The 15,084-nt window shown below is 38.8% G+C and overlaps 1 protein-coding gene across 6 annotated transcripts in view; it reads right to left on the reverse strand.

The window, feature by feature from the left end:
- The window catches only part of LOC124368390 (thioredoxin reductase 1, mitochondrial), a 76,780-nt gene that overhangs the window by 6,301 nt on the left and 55,395 nt on the right, over window positions 1–15,084 (reverse strand). For all 6 annotated transcript variants that reach the window (XM_046825694.1, XM_046825688.1, XM_046825689.1 and 3 more), the window contains 3 exons: window positions 14,623–14,713; window positions 5,569–5,786; window positions 332–514 (listed from right to left, as the gene is read on the reverse strand). In XM_046825694.1, coding sequence (XP_046681650.1) covers window positions 332–514; window positions 5,569–5,786; window positions 14,623–14,713 — 492 coding nt within the window. The remainder of the gene's footprint in view (window positions 1–331; window positions 515–5,568; window positions 5,787–14,622; window positions 14,714–15,084) is intronic.

Raw genomic sequence — 15,084 nt, forward strand, 5'->3', positions numbered from 1 at the left:
ATACCAAACTGTATCCCCTCTAACGTTAATGTCCACAAGTAACTGGCATGGGCTACTTTTTATCTTCAAGTTTATAACAAAATAGATAATATTTTAGGGCAAATCCTCAAAGATTACCAGTATTTGGCACAGGTGGTTGTACGTTTTATTTGAATTGACTTCATTCAAATATCTTGAAATATAATTTTTTTCTGATACCCAGAAAACCAAATCATATACTGTATGGTCCTTTCCTTTTCAGGAGAAATTTATAGTCAGCAGTGAACAGTTAAAAGTGATTTTAATTCACAATTGCAGATATATATATAAAGCAGCATGAATAACTACTTACATGAAGAACGTCACCGACAGCGTATATGTGCGGAACATTGGTCTGTTCATGCACTGCATCTATCTTGGCGTTACTCTCAACGACCTTGACTCCTGCATTAGCAACTTTCAGCTCCGAGGTCAAGGCTCGGCGGCCAGTAGCTATCAGCACAGTGTCGTACAGGCCGTGGTGTTCCGTTCCGTCCTACAACAGCAGTACAAACATTACAGATACCAGTAACACTAATAACATCATTACAGTATCTATCCTGTAACAGAAGTGTCAACATTACAGTTGGTGCTAGTACATTGTTCTGCTGTAGCAATGGGTTTTTGTAACTGGAATTACCTTGTTACTACGTCCTTCAGTTGTAATAGTAGATCAACTCCTATTGGAACTCTTGGACCACCTGACTTGTAGCATTGCCCTGTGCTGTTCCACAGTGCTGACTGAGCACAATATGGAATGCGGAAACGACACTAACAATCTGCCTATACCTATTCCCACCTTCAAAGCTGTTGCATAAAAGCTAAATTACGTTGAGATTTTTGATAAAACATTAAATCATGAATTGAAACTACTATCAGTCATAGTCATAAATCTTTATTCCATATTCATTGAGAACAGAGATGAGTAAGGTTAACCTAAGCGTGTTTTGTCTAGTCATGAGGTAATAAAATATTTAATTTATTCTTTGTTTGAAGGTTGTTTTTGACGATAGAAGGATTGTGAAGGAAACAGGATTTTTCCGGACATTTGCCATCGTTCAGTGAAACAATAAATCAGTAACACTATGTTTCGAGATCTGCAATCTGATCTCTTCTTCAGGTAATAACTAACCTAATACATAATTACAAACTAGGTTAAAATAAACAAATCATACCAAAGCGTTGTGGCACACCTTTAAATGTTTTAATGATTGGTGTTGTGTATAGTTTTTTATTAAGTGCATGCCATGTGGTGTAGCAACATAATATACTAAGTGGAGCCAAAAAAGGTCCTGTCCACAGTGAGTGTGTTAAGCCCTCTTAAGATATATATATATATATAGAGAGGAGCTTAGTATCTCAGGAGGGTTCCAGGATAGCTGATCATCTATAAGTGCTCCAAGACATTTTGCCTGGTACACTCGGTCAGTTCAGGTACTTCAGATGTCTCGCTTTCTTTTCCCTCAGAGTAAATCTGTTGACTTTAATTTGTTGTTGACTACTCCATTGCATTGGAACATTGAAAATTATTAACTGGTTATTCTGGAGAAAATAAACTCCACTTTAACAATAAATCATGTAGATGTTACACATCCATCCAAGCAAAAAGGTTAGTTTGAATACTTAGTTAGAAAACACGTTCTAAGTATGTACCATGAATTAATTCTTTGTCTAAAGATCATTATTGAAGATGGATGTTGGTGATTTCAAACAACAACTGGATTACAAAATTTACCATTGTTATGTGTTACAATGACGGAAGCATGGCATTATATATACTAATTTTTCCATAAAAATATTTTTATTAAAAAAATGTTATCTGTATTATTTTTTATTCTACATATTTATTTTACGTGGGCTTATGGCTTTCCATTTGAAATCAATCAATGAGACGGTATTGTTTTGTAAATTGTAAGTACATACTAGGCTCTGAAAATAAATCTGTGAAACTTCTAGGAATTAATCTAGATTCTAGCCTTACTTGGGGTGTTCATACCAACTCACTCTGCTCTCGCCTTTCTAGAGTTATCTTTTGTTTAAAGAAACTCAAGTTATGTACAAGTCCTAGTATACTTATCAATGCCTACTTTTCACTTTTTCACTCTCACCTTTTGTATGGCACTATTCTTTGGGGCAACTCTGCTGGTGCAAAGGAAGTATTTAAATGTCAAAAAAAAGCTATTCGATGCCTTGTGAACATAAGTGAAACAGATTCTTGTAAACCTTTTTTTATAGAGCTAGGCATACTAACGCTGCCAAGTATTTACATTTTGCAAAGCCTGGTTTTTATCAAAGAAAATCTGACTTCGTTTAGCCTAAGAAAAAACTCTGTACATTCTTATAATACCAGATCTGTAAACTTAATTGATGTGAAATATACTAGGCTGAGCAAATCCCAACATAGCTATATCTACATTGGTACAAAACTATTTAATAAGTTACCTCTCAACGCCAAAACAATGAGCACTAAGAACTTTAAGAATATGTTAATTAAGTGGCTAAAAGTGAAAGCCTTTTATTCAATTGAGGAAGTTTATTTAAGTGATTTTAATAACATTGAATGTTGAATTTTAAACTAGTTTTAAGGAATTTTAATTAGTTGTAAATGTTGAATTTTAAACTGGTTTTAAGGAATTTTAATTAGTTATAAGAAATGTGACAATTGATGTGGCCTAACTCATACCAGCTCTGACATTGTTAATACTTTTAAGTGGGACAACAATAAAGATTCTTGATTTCTTGATTAAATTATTTCCAATGGCGTAAGGTTAAAATACTTAATTCCATCCATAGACCCGGAAATATAACAGGACATGTATGCCTACAATTAGAAGGTAAGGGTATGATTATTAATACATGAATAATTCATTGATAATAATTTGTTACATTTTTAACAGTTCATTGTCAATTAAGCTACTTGGTTATTCCACTATTCTGGTGTTACACATTAAGCGTAAAACTGAACACTAACTGATGCATTACTTGAAATTTTAAGAACTGTACCTTGCATGTCCAACGTAACACAAAACATTCATTTTTATTTACTGATAGTTTTAATTTTATTAATAACGTTATTTGTTCTATCTTATAACAGTTTTATATTATTTTAAATTTATTTCCAGCCAAATTAAGTAATTATTAATTGAGAACTACAGAAAATCATAGTAAATGAAAGAAACAGAACAAAAGTGCTTAATACCCTAATTAACATTATAGGAAAGTACAATTAGGCAAATTGACAAAAACTTATGTGATACAAAATGAAGAGTATTTGTAAACCTGGCATTCGAATTGAACAACATCATGTCATACACATGAAAGGGGCCAAGTTTTACTGATGTTTTACATAGACTACACTGAGAGAAATACACCGTTGCAGGAACTTAACCCCCCTGTATACCAGTGTACCAGTACTGACCTGCATATTCTTCCAGCTGGCCGCTTTCCTCCATAACCGCTCTAAAAAGAAAAACCTGCTGCAGGAACTTCACCCCCTTGTATACCAGAGTACCAGTACTGACCTGCATATTCTTCCAGCTGGCCGCTTTCCTCCATAACCGCTCTGTAAAGAAAAACCTGCTGCAGGAACTTCACCCCCTTGTATACCAGTGTACCAGTACTGACCTGCATATTCTTCCACCTGGCCGCTTTCCTCCATAACCGCTCTGTAAAGAAAAACCTGCTGCAGGAACTTCACCCTCTTGTATACCAGTGTACCAGTACTGACCTGCATATTCTTCCAGCTGGCCGCTTTCCTCCATAACCGCTCTGTAAAGAAAAACCTGCTGCAGGAACTTCACCCCCTTGTATACCAGTGTACCAGTACTGACCTGCATATTCTTCCACCTGGCCGCTTTCCTCCATAACCGCTCTGTAAAGAAAAACCTGCTGCAGGAACTTCACCCTCTTGTATACCAGTGTACCAGTACTGACCTGCATATTCTTCCACCTGGCCGCTTTCCTCCATAACCGCTCTGTAAAGAAAAACCTGCTGCAGGAACTTCACCCTCTTGTATACCAGTGTACCAGTACTGACCTGCATATTCTTCCACCTGGCCACTTTCCTCCATAACCGTTCTGAAAAGAAAAACCCACTGCAGGAACTTCAACCCCCTATACACCAGTGTACCAGTACTGACCTGCATATTCTTCCAGCTGGCCACTTTCCTCCATAACTGCTCTGAGAAGCATAAACCGCTGCAGGAACTTCACCCCCCTGTATACCAGTGAACAAGTACTAACCTGCCTATTCTTCCAGTGGACTCGCAGCTTGCCACTTTCGTTCTTAACCACTCTGAGAGGCAAAAACCGCTGGAGGACCTTCACCCCCCTGTATACCAGTGAACCAGTACTGACCTGAACCTTGTATTTCCAACAACATAAAACATTCATTTTTACTTACTGATAGAACAATTAATGTTATTAATAAAGTAAATACTATCCTATTTCTCTTTTTTAAATGATTAGTACAATTTACGACAATCAATAAAAGTTGTGTGATACTAAATGAGGTGGATTTGTAAACCCGGCATTTAAATGATACGACATTATGTCATACATAAGAAAGGTGCTAAGTTATACCAATGTACGAGAATTAACCTGCGTATTCTTCTGCAGTGGACTTGCAGATTGCCATTTTCCTCCTTGACCACACTAAGAGAAATACACCGCTGCAGGAACCTCAACCTTTTGTACACCAGTGTACCAGTACTGACCTGTGTATTCTTGCAATGGACTCACAGCTTGCGATTTTTATCCTTGACCACTTTGAGAGGTATACACCGCTGCAGGATCCTCAACCTTTTGTACACCAGTGTACCAGTACCTACCTGCGTATTCTTCCAGTGGACTTGCAGCTTTCCACTTTCCACCTTGACCACTTTGAGAGGTATACACCGCTGCAGGATCCTCAACCTTTTGTACACCAGTGTACCAGTACCTGCCTGCGTATTCTTCCAGTGGACTTGCAGCTTTCCACTTTCCACCTTGACCACTTTGAGAGGTATACACCGCTGCAGGATCCTCAACCTTTTGTACACCAGTGTACCAGTACCTACCTGCGTATTCTTCCAGTGGATTTGCAGCTTTCCCTTTTCACCTTGACCATTATGAGAGGAATACACCGCTGCAGGAACCTCAACCTTTTGTCAGGGTTGCTACAGGAGTCCAATAATGAAATTCCCTGACTTTTCCCTGATTTCCAGACCAAATTTTTCATTTTTCCCTGACTTTTTTCGACGCAACCCCCAGGGTTTTTGGCAATTAATGGGTGGAAAAAAGCGGTGATGAGGCTAACAGGGTGGCAAATATAAAAAAGCAAAAAATAAAGTGAACACAGTTTAATACGTACAAAAAGATTGACTTAAATGATCTTTTACAATACAGAAGTAAAATACGGCGCGCGGCGGCAGTAAGTTTATTTGTGTAAAGGGATTTTATATTTTTCCCTGACCAACATCGAAATTCCCTGATTCCCTGACTTTTCCCTGACTTCCCTGATTTCCCTGACCTGTAGCATCCCTGTTTGTACACCAGTGTACCAGTACCTACCTGCGTATTCTTCCAGTGGACTTGCAGCTTTCCACTTTCCACCTTGACCACTTTGAGAGGTATACACCGCTGCAGGAACTTCACACCCCTATCTTCCATCTCTTGTGTGAGCAGAGTCGCCATCTGCTGGTCGAATCCGCGCAGCACCACGGACCGCACCATTACTGTCGCCTCCATACCCATTCCCCTGAGGAACCCTGCACACTCCAATCCGATATCTGCCATCCTGGTCAAGGATCATTTCATCACAAATTTTCATCACCAATTTTATATGTCATATACAGTACTGTAGAAGAAGAAAAGATCATGTATTTGTAATATGTTAACTTGAGTAAGGCATTGAGCAAATAAACAATATGATTGTTTTTTAATATACAGTTTTGTAAATCTTCATACTTTTTATAATGATCAATGTGGTAGATATAACTTGAATGTGCAGCGTCAATTGTGCACCTGAGACAATGAGAATAAGTCTTCATCTGGATTACACTTCTGTATCATAGTGGATCAACATATCTACTATCACACATTGCCAAGAGGCTGTTGTGTCTATCGGCAACCAAAGTGGATCAGCAGAGCACAATTACCGATCACTAAAAAGTGTTAATGTTGTACTTTCAGTCACACATTCTTTTCAGTTAGCTTGGCCCAAGAATACTGCGAAAATAATGACCTAGTGTTCAATGAACGTAATACAATAGACAATAGACAATAATCTTTATTTACGTATTCATTGAGAATAGTACATGCGTCAAAAATTTTTTTATTTTACAGTCAGTTTGTTTAAAAGAAGAGCTGGTTGTCAAAAAATTCTTTTTCAGTGTAGAAAGGTCGGTCTTGTAGCCATGTTGTGAGCTGGATCTTGAGGCGTTGTGCTGGTTCTTTTTTGAGATCTTCGGGCAGATGGTTGTAGAGAAGTGCTCCTTTGTAGGATGGTTTTTTCTCGTACAGACTTAGGTGATGTGGTGGCAGAGTAAAACTTGCAGCATTTCGTGTGTTGTGATGATGTATGTCTCTATGTCTGGTTTGGCTTGTTGAAATGGCATGGAGAATAGCATCACGGATGTAGAGTGCAGTTACTGTAAGAAATCTTCAGCTCTTTGAAGGCATTTCTGCAGCTTTCTCGGTATCTAAGGCCTGCAAGACATCTTACAGCTCTTTTTTGTTGGATCAGTACTCTTTCGAGGTTGTTGTTGGAAGTTCCTCCCCATACCACCATGCCATATCTGAGGTGTGACTCGAATAAGGCATGGTAGGCTGTTCTTGCAGTTTCCTGGTCGCTTATTTGCATTATTCGCCTTATGACATAAATGCCGCAACTAAGTTTCTTGCAGAGATGGTCGATGTGCTGCTTCCATGTAAGATGTGAATCCATAATGACTCCAAGGTACTTTGTATTCTGTTGTGCTTCTAGCCCAGGAAGTGTTTATGTTTGTGTTTTTATTTTTGGTAGTGAAATTGATTTGGACAGTTTTTTTTTTCGTTGAGCGCAAGTTCGTTGTGGGTGCAGTACTGTTTAGTCTTAATGAAAGTAGTGTTGGCGTTTCTGTTTAGAGTTTCTACCGATTTATTTTTTAGTGTGAGGACCGTGTCGTTCTGCGTACATTGTGATTTGGCAGTGTTCCTGGAGATAGTCTGGGAGATCATTTGTGAGGAGGAGGAACAGGACCGGTCCCAGAACTGATCCCTGTGGCACTCCTCTTTGCACGGCAGTCATTTCAGAATGTATTTTATGAAGAGTGTTGTTCTCTACATGCTGAATTTCAACTAGTTGTTGTCTGTCAGTCAGATAGCTCTGGAACCATTTTCCCCCGCCATCCCCTCAATGCCCAGGGCTTCTAGTTTTTTGAGGAGTTGTTTGTGATTGAGGCAGTCGAACGCCTTACTGAAGTCCAGGAACACAAGCCAGTTACTGCACAGCCATCTTCTAGTTGGTCAATTATGTACTCAGTGAGTTGTACTAAGGCCGTAGTAGTAGAACCTGCCTTTGAGAAAACCGTGTTGCTGGTTTGTTAGAAGTGAATTTTGTTCTAGATGAGAAAAGAAGTCTGTTGGAGAACAAATTTTTTTCAAAAATTTTTGAGAATGTGGGGGATGAGTGATATTGGTCTGTAACTTTTTTGTGTCGGTGGTTGGCCCATTTTTATATTTTGGATAGGACTTTGGAAATTTTTAGTTGTGCTGGGAAGGCACCTTGTAAAAGAGACTTGTTTATAAACAGCTGTTAGTGGAATAGTGAGTTCTTCTTTGCAGGTTTTTACAAGTTTTGGCTGATATTTCGTCAATTCCTGATGAAGTTTTAGGTTTTTAGAGAGTCTATGGCTGTTTGTATATCTGTCTGGGTTGCAGGCTGGAGTTGAAGTTTGAAGTTAGTGATTGGGGGTGTCTCCTGGCTGCTATATTTTATGTTAATGTTGTTTGTCTGGAGTATCCTTTCAGCAGCTGTTGCACAGTAACTATTGAGGCAGTTTGCTATTTTAGCAGGGTCCTGTAGTGTCTTGCCGTCTGCAATGAGTTTCCATTTGCTCACCTGGTTGGGTTTTACCTTCCTTTCATTGTTTATTACTTGCCATAAAGCTCTGGATTTGTTGTCGGCATTTGTAATGTAGTCAGATGTATGTGTTTTCTTTAGTGTTTTAAGCCTTTGGTCATAGTCTTTTTTCCTTGCTGCAGTTTCAGCTTTGTCCTCAGGTCGGCCTGTGCAGAGTTCTTTTTCCAGAGCTTCAATATATAGGCTTTTTAGTCTGGTACATTCGTTCATCCCAGTATTTTCTTTGTTTGTGTCCCTTGTTTCTGGTTGTTTTAATAGGGCAGACTTCGTTCATTATTGTCTGTATTGTGTTATGAAAAATGTCATAGGCTTGATTGGCATCTTGTGTTAGGCAGACATATCCCAGTTTTGGTCCATTAGTCTGGTTTTAAAGAGCTGTAATGTGTTTTTGTGAATTATTCTTTTTTCTTTCTATGGTTGTCTTTGGTTTGTCTAGTGATGGTAGCTGAAATGTGGCGATTTGAGCCGTGTGATCTGAGAGTCCAGATAATAGTATGGAGGTTTGAATGAGCTGGGGGTCGACGTTTGTGCAGATCCAGTCTATTGAGCTTTTTGATTCATGTGTGATTCTAGTGGGTGGTAGGTTTAGCCTAGTAAGGTCAAAGGGAGGGTTAAGAGTTCTTCAAGCTTATTGTTGTCAGAGTCATTTGCGTGTTTGTCGAGGTTGTTAATAATTTATGTCACCCATGATGACAGTGGGCTTCTTTGTGCGAAGAGCATGTTCAAGTTGATCTGATAAAATTTCAATTGCTTGTTCTAGATTGGCTCTTGGGGGCCTATACACTCCTAGTACGCGGATGGTCTCTTTCTTTAGCTTTACTTCAAAAAGAGCAGTTTCGCATATTAGCTCAGACTCTTCGTTGCTTGCGCCAAGGAATTTTATATGCTTTTCCATGCCATTTTTTGCATACCCTGCCACTCCTCCTTTAATGTGAGTTTTCCGTGTGAAGCCACCTATTAGTGTGTAGCCATCCAGCCTTGTGTTCTCCAGGTTTTCTTGTGAGAGGCCATGTTCTGTGATAATTATAAGATCCGGTTGAGTGTCACTGAGAAAGTGTGATAGTCGATCAGTCTTTTTTGACAGCCAGTTTATGTTTTGGTGGGCGAGGGTGAGTTTGAGTCCCTTGTCGGTTGGTTTAGTTTTTCTGGGTTTCGAGTTTTTTTTTATTTTCTTGTAGAGGGAGTTCCAGAACGTCAGTGGTTTTTTCTTCAGCTGTAATTTGTGTTTTTTCTTTGGGAATTTTGATTTTGGCTAAAAAATTATTTTGGACTCTATCTTCCTTAGGTGGGGGTGAGTTTTCAGCTTCCTTGTCTATAGTGCAATTTAAGAGCTGTTGAGAGTTGAGAGAGTTTGCTTTTCGTATCCAGTTACTAAGTGTATCGTCTGTGTTTGGTGAAATATACAGAAAGGATCTTGTGTGTCTTGTTACACCCACAAGGCAGTGGGGGGGTTTGAGTTGTAGATGTCTTCAGGTTTTGTGGATGTGCGTACTATGACTATGTCCTCGGCTTGCCTTCCTTGGAATTCGTGGATTGTTGATGTTCTAAACCCTAGTTTAATTAGCTCACGTTTCTCAGATTGTTTGAAGACGAGGCAGGTGTGTTTGCTTTTGTCAATGGTATGCTGAAGACTTTCAAGAGTGTCAAATAGTTGTTGTTTCATTTCACCTTCAATACCGCTTGTTGTCATCATTCCTTGAGATAGTGTCCAGATAGGATAGCTGTGGCACTTCTTGTGCATCTGTAGGTTATATTCAATTCTTTTGTGATAACTGCAATTTCAGAAATTTTGTGAAACTTGACTTCAAAATTTCCTATTCTGTTTATGTAGGGAATCTGATTGATGTCTCCAATAAGCATTATCTCTTGGGTTTTTGCAAGGATAGCGGCAAAGAGGATTTCCCCCGGCGTGCAGCATAAGTGCCTCGTCAATGATAAACCTCCTATAGCTGTTACCTTTCTGTATGTGGTGGGTGGAATTGATCAAGAATGAGTGTAGTGTTCTGAAAGTGTCTTTGCTAATGCTTTTGTCTTTCCTCTGGGTGTAGTTTGTGAAAGCGTCTTTGAAAGTCTTGAGCTGATTCTCTGGTAGGGAATAAAATGAGGTCACCGTATTGATAATTATTAAGTATGAATGTCGTTTTGCCGCAGCCTGGTACAACCCTGAACAAGATGTATTTTGAGATCAGGTGTGGCGGTTATATCAACATTTTTTGACCACTGTTGTAAAGTTTCAGGTCATTTAAGAGTTGCGTTTCGTCTGAGACCAGGACATTGTCATTAATGTAGATATTATTTGGTGCAGGTGCATATTTTTTGGCCGTTTTCCTTTGTCAATTCTATGAGTCGTGCCCCATCATAACCAAAACTGTAGTTTTTCTGGGTGTCATGTTTTGTTAAAAACTCTCTCCCGTTTTAAGATTAATTTATGGCATACTTTTCTTTGGTTGTTCTGTAGAAAATCTGTAGTTTGTGATTGTCATCCTGGATATGGCTTATGTCAAATTCCTTATATATTGTGCTGAGGTCTTGCAATATGAAATTTTCTTTAGCCCTCCATAGCTGTTTTTGCTCTTGCAAAGCTCCTTGCATATAGCTTGCTTTGTTCATATTACTTGCTCGAAGTGGGAGAGAAAAGATTGGGTTGTGAGAGGGAGCCTCGTGTGGTTCTCCAGGCGTTGTAGATTGGAGTGTCCCTGTTTGGTGATTACTCCTGCAAACTTTCCTTTGGGTCTTGTCGATTATATTGTCAAGTATATCATCTACGATGGTTTTCATTTTCTTGTCTCCTGTATATATACGGAGCCGGTGCAGGTAAGCATTGCAGGAGTATTGCAGAATTACATGGAGGAACTCTCTGATGTTTACTTGGTTGATTTGTAGTGTTTTTTGGATTTCTTCTATCTTTAGGGAGAAAAGTACAGGAAACTTAATGCAGTCATTGGCTACTTCCAGGAATCTAAAAAAACTTTTTCTTCCAATTATTTTTGAGAATTTGAGTAGCAGATGATGATATGCGTGTTGCCATTTCTGTCCTGTGAGGTAACAAAGTTGTTGTAGGAAAGTTTCTTGTTTAGAAGCCTGTGGGATGTGTCTGTCGATATTTGAAGGGGAAAGTTAGAGGGCTTTTTGGGGCTTATACTATCTATGTCGTAGAAGAGGAGGCTGCATGTCTGAGGAAGGTCTTTGTCATTTTGATACTGAGTGGTGAGGAGGGGGGTTTCTTCTGGAGGAAAGGAAAAGATTTTGATGTTTTCCAAATTCTTCTTATCCTCTTGAATAAGATAGGAGATGCGGCCACTGTTACTGTTTATGGACATATTCTGTATGATCTTGTTGGCTGGTGCTCTAGTTTCAGTGACTTCCATGTCTTCATCGTCACTTTGCTGCATCGCTGTCTGTGTATGGTTGGGCAGTTTTTCTGTCGGGGTTTGGCTGTTTCCCCCGGTCTGTGAAGGTGTGGGCGGTTTTTTTTTCTGTCGGAGTTTGATTGTTTCTCCAGTCAGAAAAGGTTGTGGGCAGTTTTTCTGTCGGGGTTTGGCTGTTTCCCCCAGTCTGTGAAAGTGTGGGCAGTTTTTCTGTCGGAGTTTGGCTGTTTCTCCCAGTTGAAAAGGTGTGGGGTAATTTTTTCTGTCAGGGTTTGGGTGTTTCCCCCAGTCTGTGAAGGTGTGGGCAGTTTTTCTGTTGGGGTTTGGCTGACTCCCCCAGTCTGTGAAGGTGTGTGAAGTTTTGTGGAGGAATCTGGCTGATTTTCCCCGGTCTGTGTCAGTGTGGGTGGGATATTAATCAGTGTTATAGGCATGATATGTGTGGTTTCTCTTGTTAAATTAGGTTCAGACAGTTTTTCTGGAAGGGTTTTGTTGACTATCCCTGCAAGTTCTGTTTGACATTCAGTCAAGAGTTTTGTTTCATCACTCTTTGGCTTACTCTTTGCTACTTGCAGTGAGACACTGAATAAGTTCCGTTTTTGATGATTTTTTGAGTGATTTTTTGGACCCTTGTTTGAGTGCATATTTGGTTTGTTTTGTTTTTAGGTAGCCGGTCTTGATATCCAAAGTTTTTGGCTCATGTTCGGAATTTTAGATTTCAGTTGCTCTACAATAATTTTAAGAGTGTGTTCAAAATCATTTTGATTCTTTTTTATGCGGTCCAGTTCTAGAAGAAGTGTTGGTGAGATTGATGTGGTCGATAATGAGGGGTTCATTGCATGTCTGGGTCTCGGAATTTTTAGATGGCAGTGGCTTTCTTGAAAGGTTGTTTATTTCTTGGGTATGTTTTAATTTTTTTGTCAAGGTTACATTTATTTTTTCTAGTTCATTTATTTTATTTAACTGCTTTGTAAACATTTGATTTTGGTTGATGTCATGCTCCTCAAAGATCTGTTGGAGGATACAAACACATCTGGGAATCAACTTAGATGTGAAACTTACCTGGAATAACCGTGTTGATGAGTTAATCTATCAAGTCATCTCTGATATTCTTGCTCTCATTAGTATGCATCCATTAGTACTCCTGAGGCAACAATGATGACTTATCATGCACTTTTTGAGTCACGTATTAAGTATGGTACAGTCCTACGCAGTTCTTGTGAATATCTGCAAAGAATCTTGATTCTACAGAAGAAAGCTCTGAGAATCATAGCTAACTTACTGCCATATGACAGCTGTAGAGACATTTACCTGAATCTTATACACTAACTGTTACACTCCTGTATATACTCAATGTCATTTCACTTGCCTGCAATTCTGACTTACCAAAAAATAATGATTTTCATGGACGACCTAAACGACATGTAGAAGACTTCATCATTCCTTCCTAGAGAACTTACTTACTTACTTACTGGCGGGGCGTAACAAATCTCAGTCGATTCTTTGCCTCGTTTATAAGCCTCTTCCACGCCACCCTGTCTTCCGCCAGATCCACAGACCCTCCACACCGGGTCACATCTTCGACCACTTGATCGCACCATCTTTTCTTTGGCCTACCCAAAGGGCGCCTTCCTGCCGGTTACCGCCTGGTAGACCTCTTTCAACCTTGTGCCCTCCTGTCTCCAATGTACATGTCCTAGCCAGCTAATTCTCTTTGCCTTCACCAAAGCCACAATATCAGGATCTTGGTATACATTGCGTAATTCTCTATTTTTTCTTATTCGCCACACCCCTTCATCACATATTGGTCCGAATATTTTTCGGAGAACTTTATTCTCAAAAACAATCAACCGCCCCTCATTTTTCTTCGTTAATGTCCATGTTTCACTTCCATACATTAGGACTGGTTGAATGATTGTTTTATAAATTCTTATTTTGGAGCATTGTGACAACAATCTTGACGTAAAGAGTTTTGTACACGCCCCAAGACACCTATTTGCATTAGCTAATTTGCTTTGTATCTCTATATCCTCCACGTTTTTGCTGTTTATTGTTACACCCAAATATTTAAAACTTTCTACACAGCCAATCGAGTAGTTGTCAATGCTTAAGTTTGTTCTCACATTTCCAGCATGTCTTCCAAAATGAATAATTTTAGTTTTATCTTCATTTAGCTCTAAGCCTACTGTTTGACATTCTTTAATAAAACTTTTTGTTAGTGTGGAGAGGTCATCCAAACTTTCTGACAAGATCACTACATCATCCGCAAATGCCATTACGTTCAGGTCCACTCCTAATTTAACCCCTCTTTGTAGTCTTTTAACTTTTTGTAATGCCTCTTCCACAGCCAGGTTGAAGAGAGTGGGAGAAATCCCATCTCCCTGTCTTACTTCAGTGTTGATAAGGAAGTTTTCCGACATTTCTCCATCTATTCTTATTTTGGCCTTTGAGTCACTTATACACATTTTTGACAGTCTTATCAGTTTTTGCGGGATTCCATGTTTTTCCATCTTCTTGAATAGAGCATTCCTATCTATGCTGTCATAAGCTTTCTTGAAGTCTATAAAAATTCCATAGAAGCCTTTGTTGAACTCATAATATTTTGAAATTGCCTGTTTAAGTAGGAAAATTTGATCTATTGTGGACCTGCCTTTCATAAATCCTGATTGCTGTTCATCAATTATTGCTTCAGTATAAGGACTTAATCTTGATAGTAATATTTTTGAAAATATCTTGTAGACGGTGTTCAAAAGAGATATTCCTCTATAATTAGAACATAATTGTTTATCCCCCTTTTTGTGCAGAGGAATTACCACTGCTTCTCTCCATGCTCTGCTTCTCTTCTTCATGCACTGCTTCTCTTCTCCTAGAGAACTGCCCTGTTAAAAAAGAAACCTTTATATGCAGGGGCAAAGCTCTTCAATCTACTTCCTGCCGAGCTAAAGAGTTTATGGCTCACTGCTCAGTTTGAATGACTACCAAACATTGTTTGTGCTCATGTTTTTCTGTACATTAATCATTGAAATACCAATTCTGTACTCTGTGTTTAAGAATAAAGCCTTCTGATTTGGTGAAGTGGTGATTAGTTTGTGTTGCCACATGTAAAACTATTTGTTCTTGTATACAAAAGGATACAGCCTGCACCGATGACCAAAGTGTTGCCAGGTGGTTTCTCCAGGCTAAAGATGTCATCGCTGGTTATACAGTACTCCTTGGCTCCTGGTATCTGAAATTTATTGTTTAACATCAAGTTCTATTGCTATTTAACAAACTAGATCAACCAAAATAAACATCTATCTATAATAAAATAATTTTAGAAAACATTATATCAGTTTTGTGCTTCAAGTACACTATTGACAATAATGGTTTTCAAGCATTGCACTGTAACATATACTGATGACAAATAGCCATTAGCCCTTTCAAACTAACAGAGATAATATTGTCACTAAGGTTCTACAATGCATAGGAATGTTATGTCTGTTGTTACATAATTACGAAAACAATTACTTGTTTGGAGGAAAGTTTATTGTCGGGGCAATACAGACCTGTTGATTTTGGAGTAATTTATAATTTATAAAGTATATGTTTTTTATACGC

The sequence above is a fragment of the Homalodisca vitripennis genome, chromosome 8 (assembly GCF_021130785.1).
Source record: "Homalodisca vitripennis isolate AUS2020 chromosome 8, UT_GWSS_2.1, whole genome shotgun sequence".
Taxonomy (NCBI): Eukaryota; Metazoa; Arthropoda; class Insecta; order Hemiptera; family Cicadellidae; genus Homalodisca; species Homalodisca vitripennis.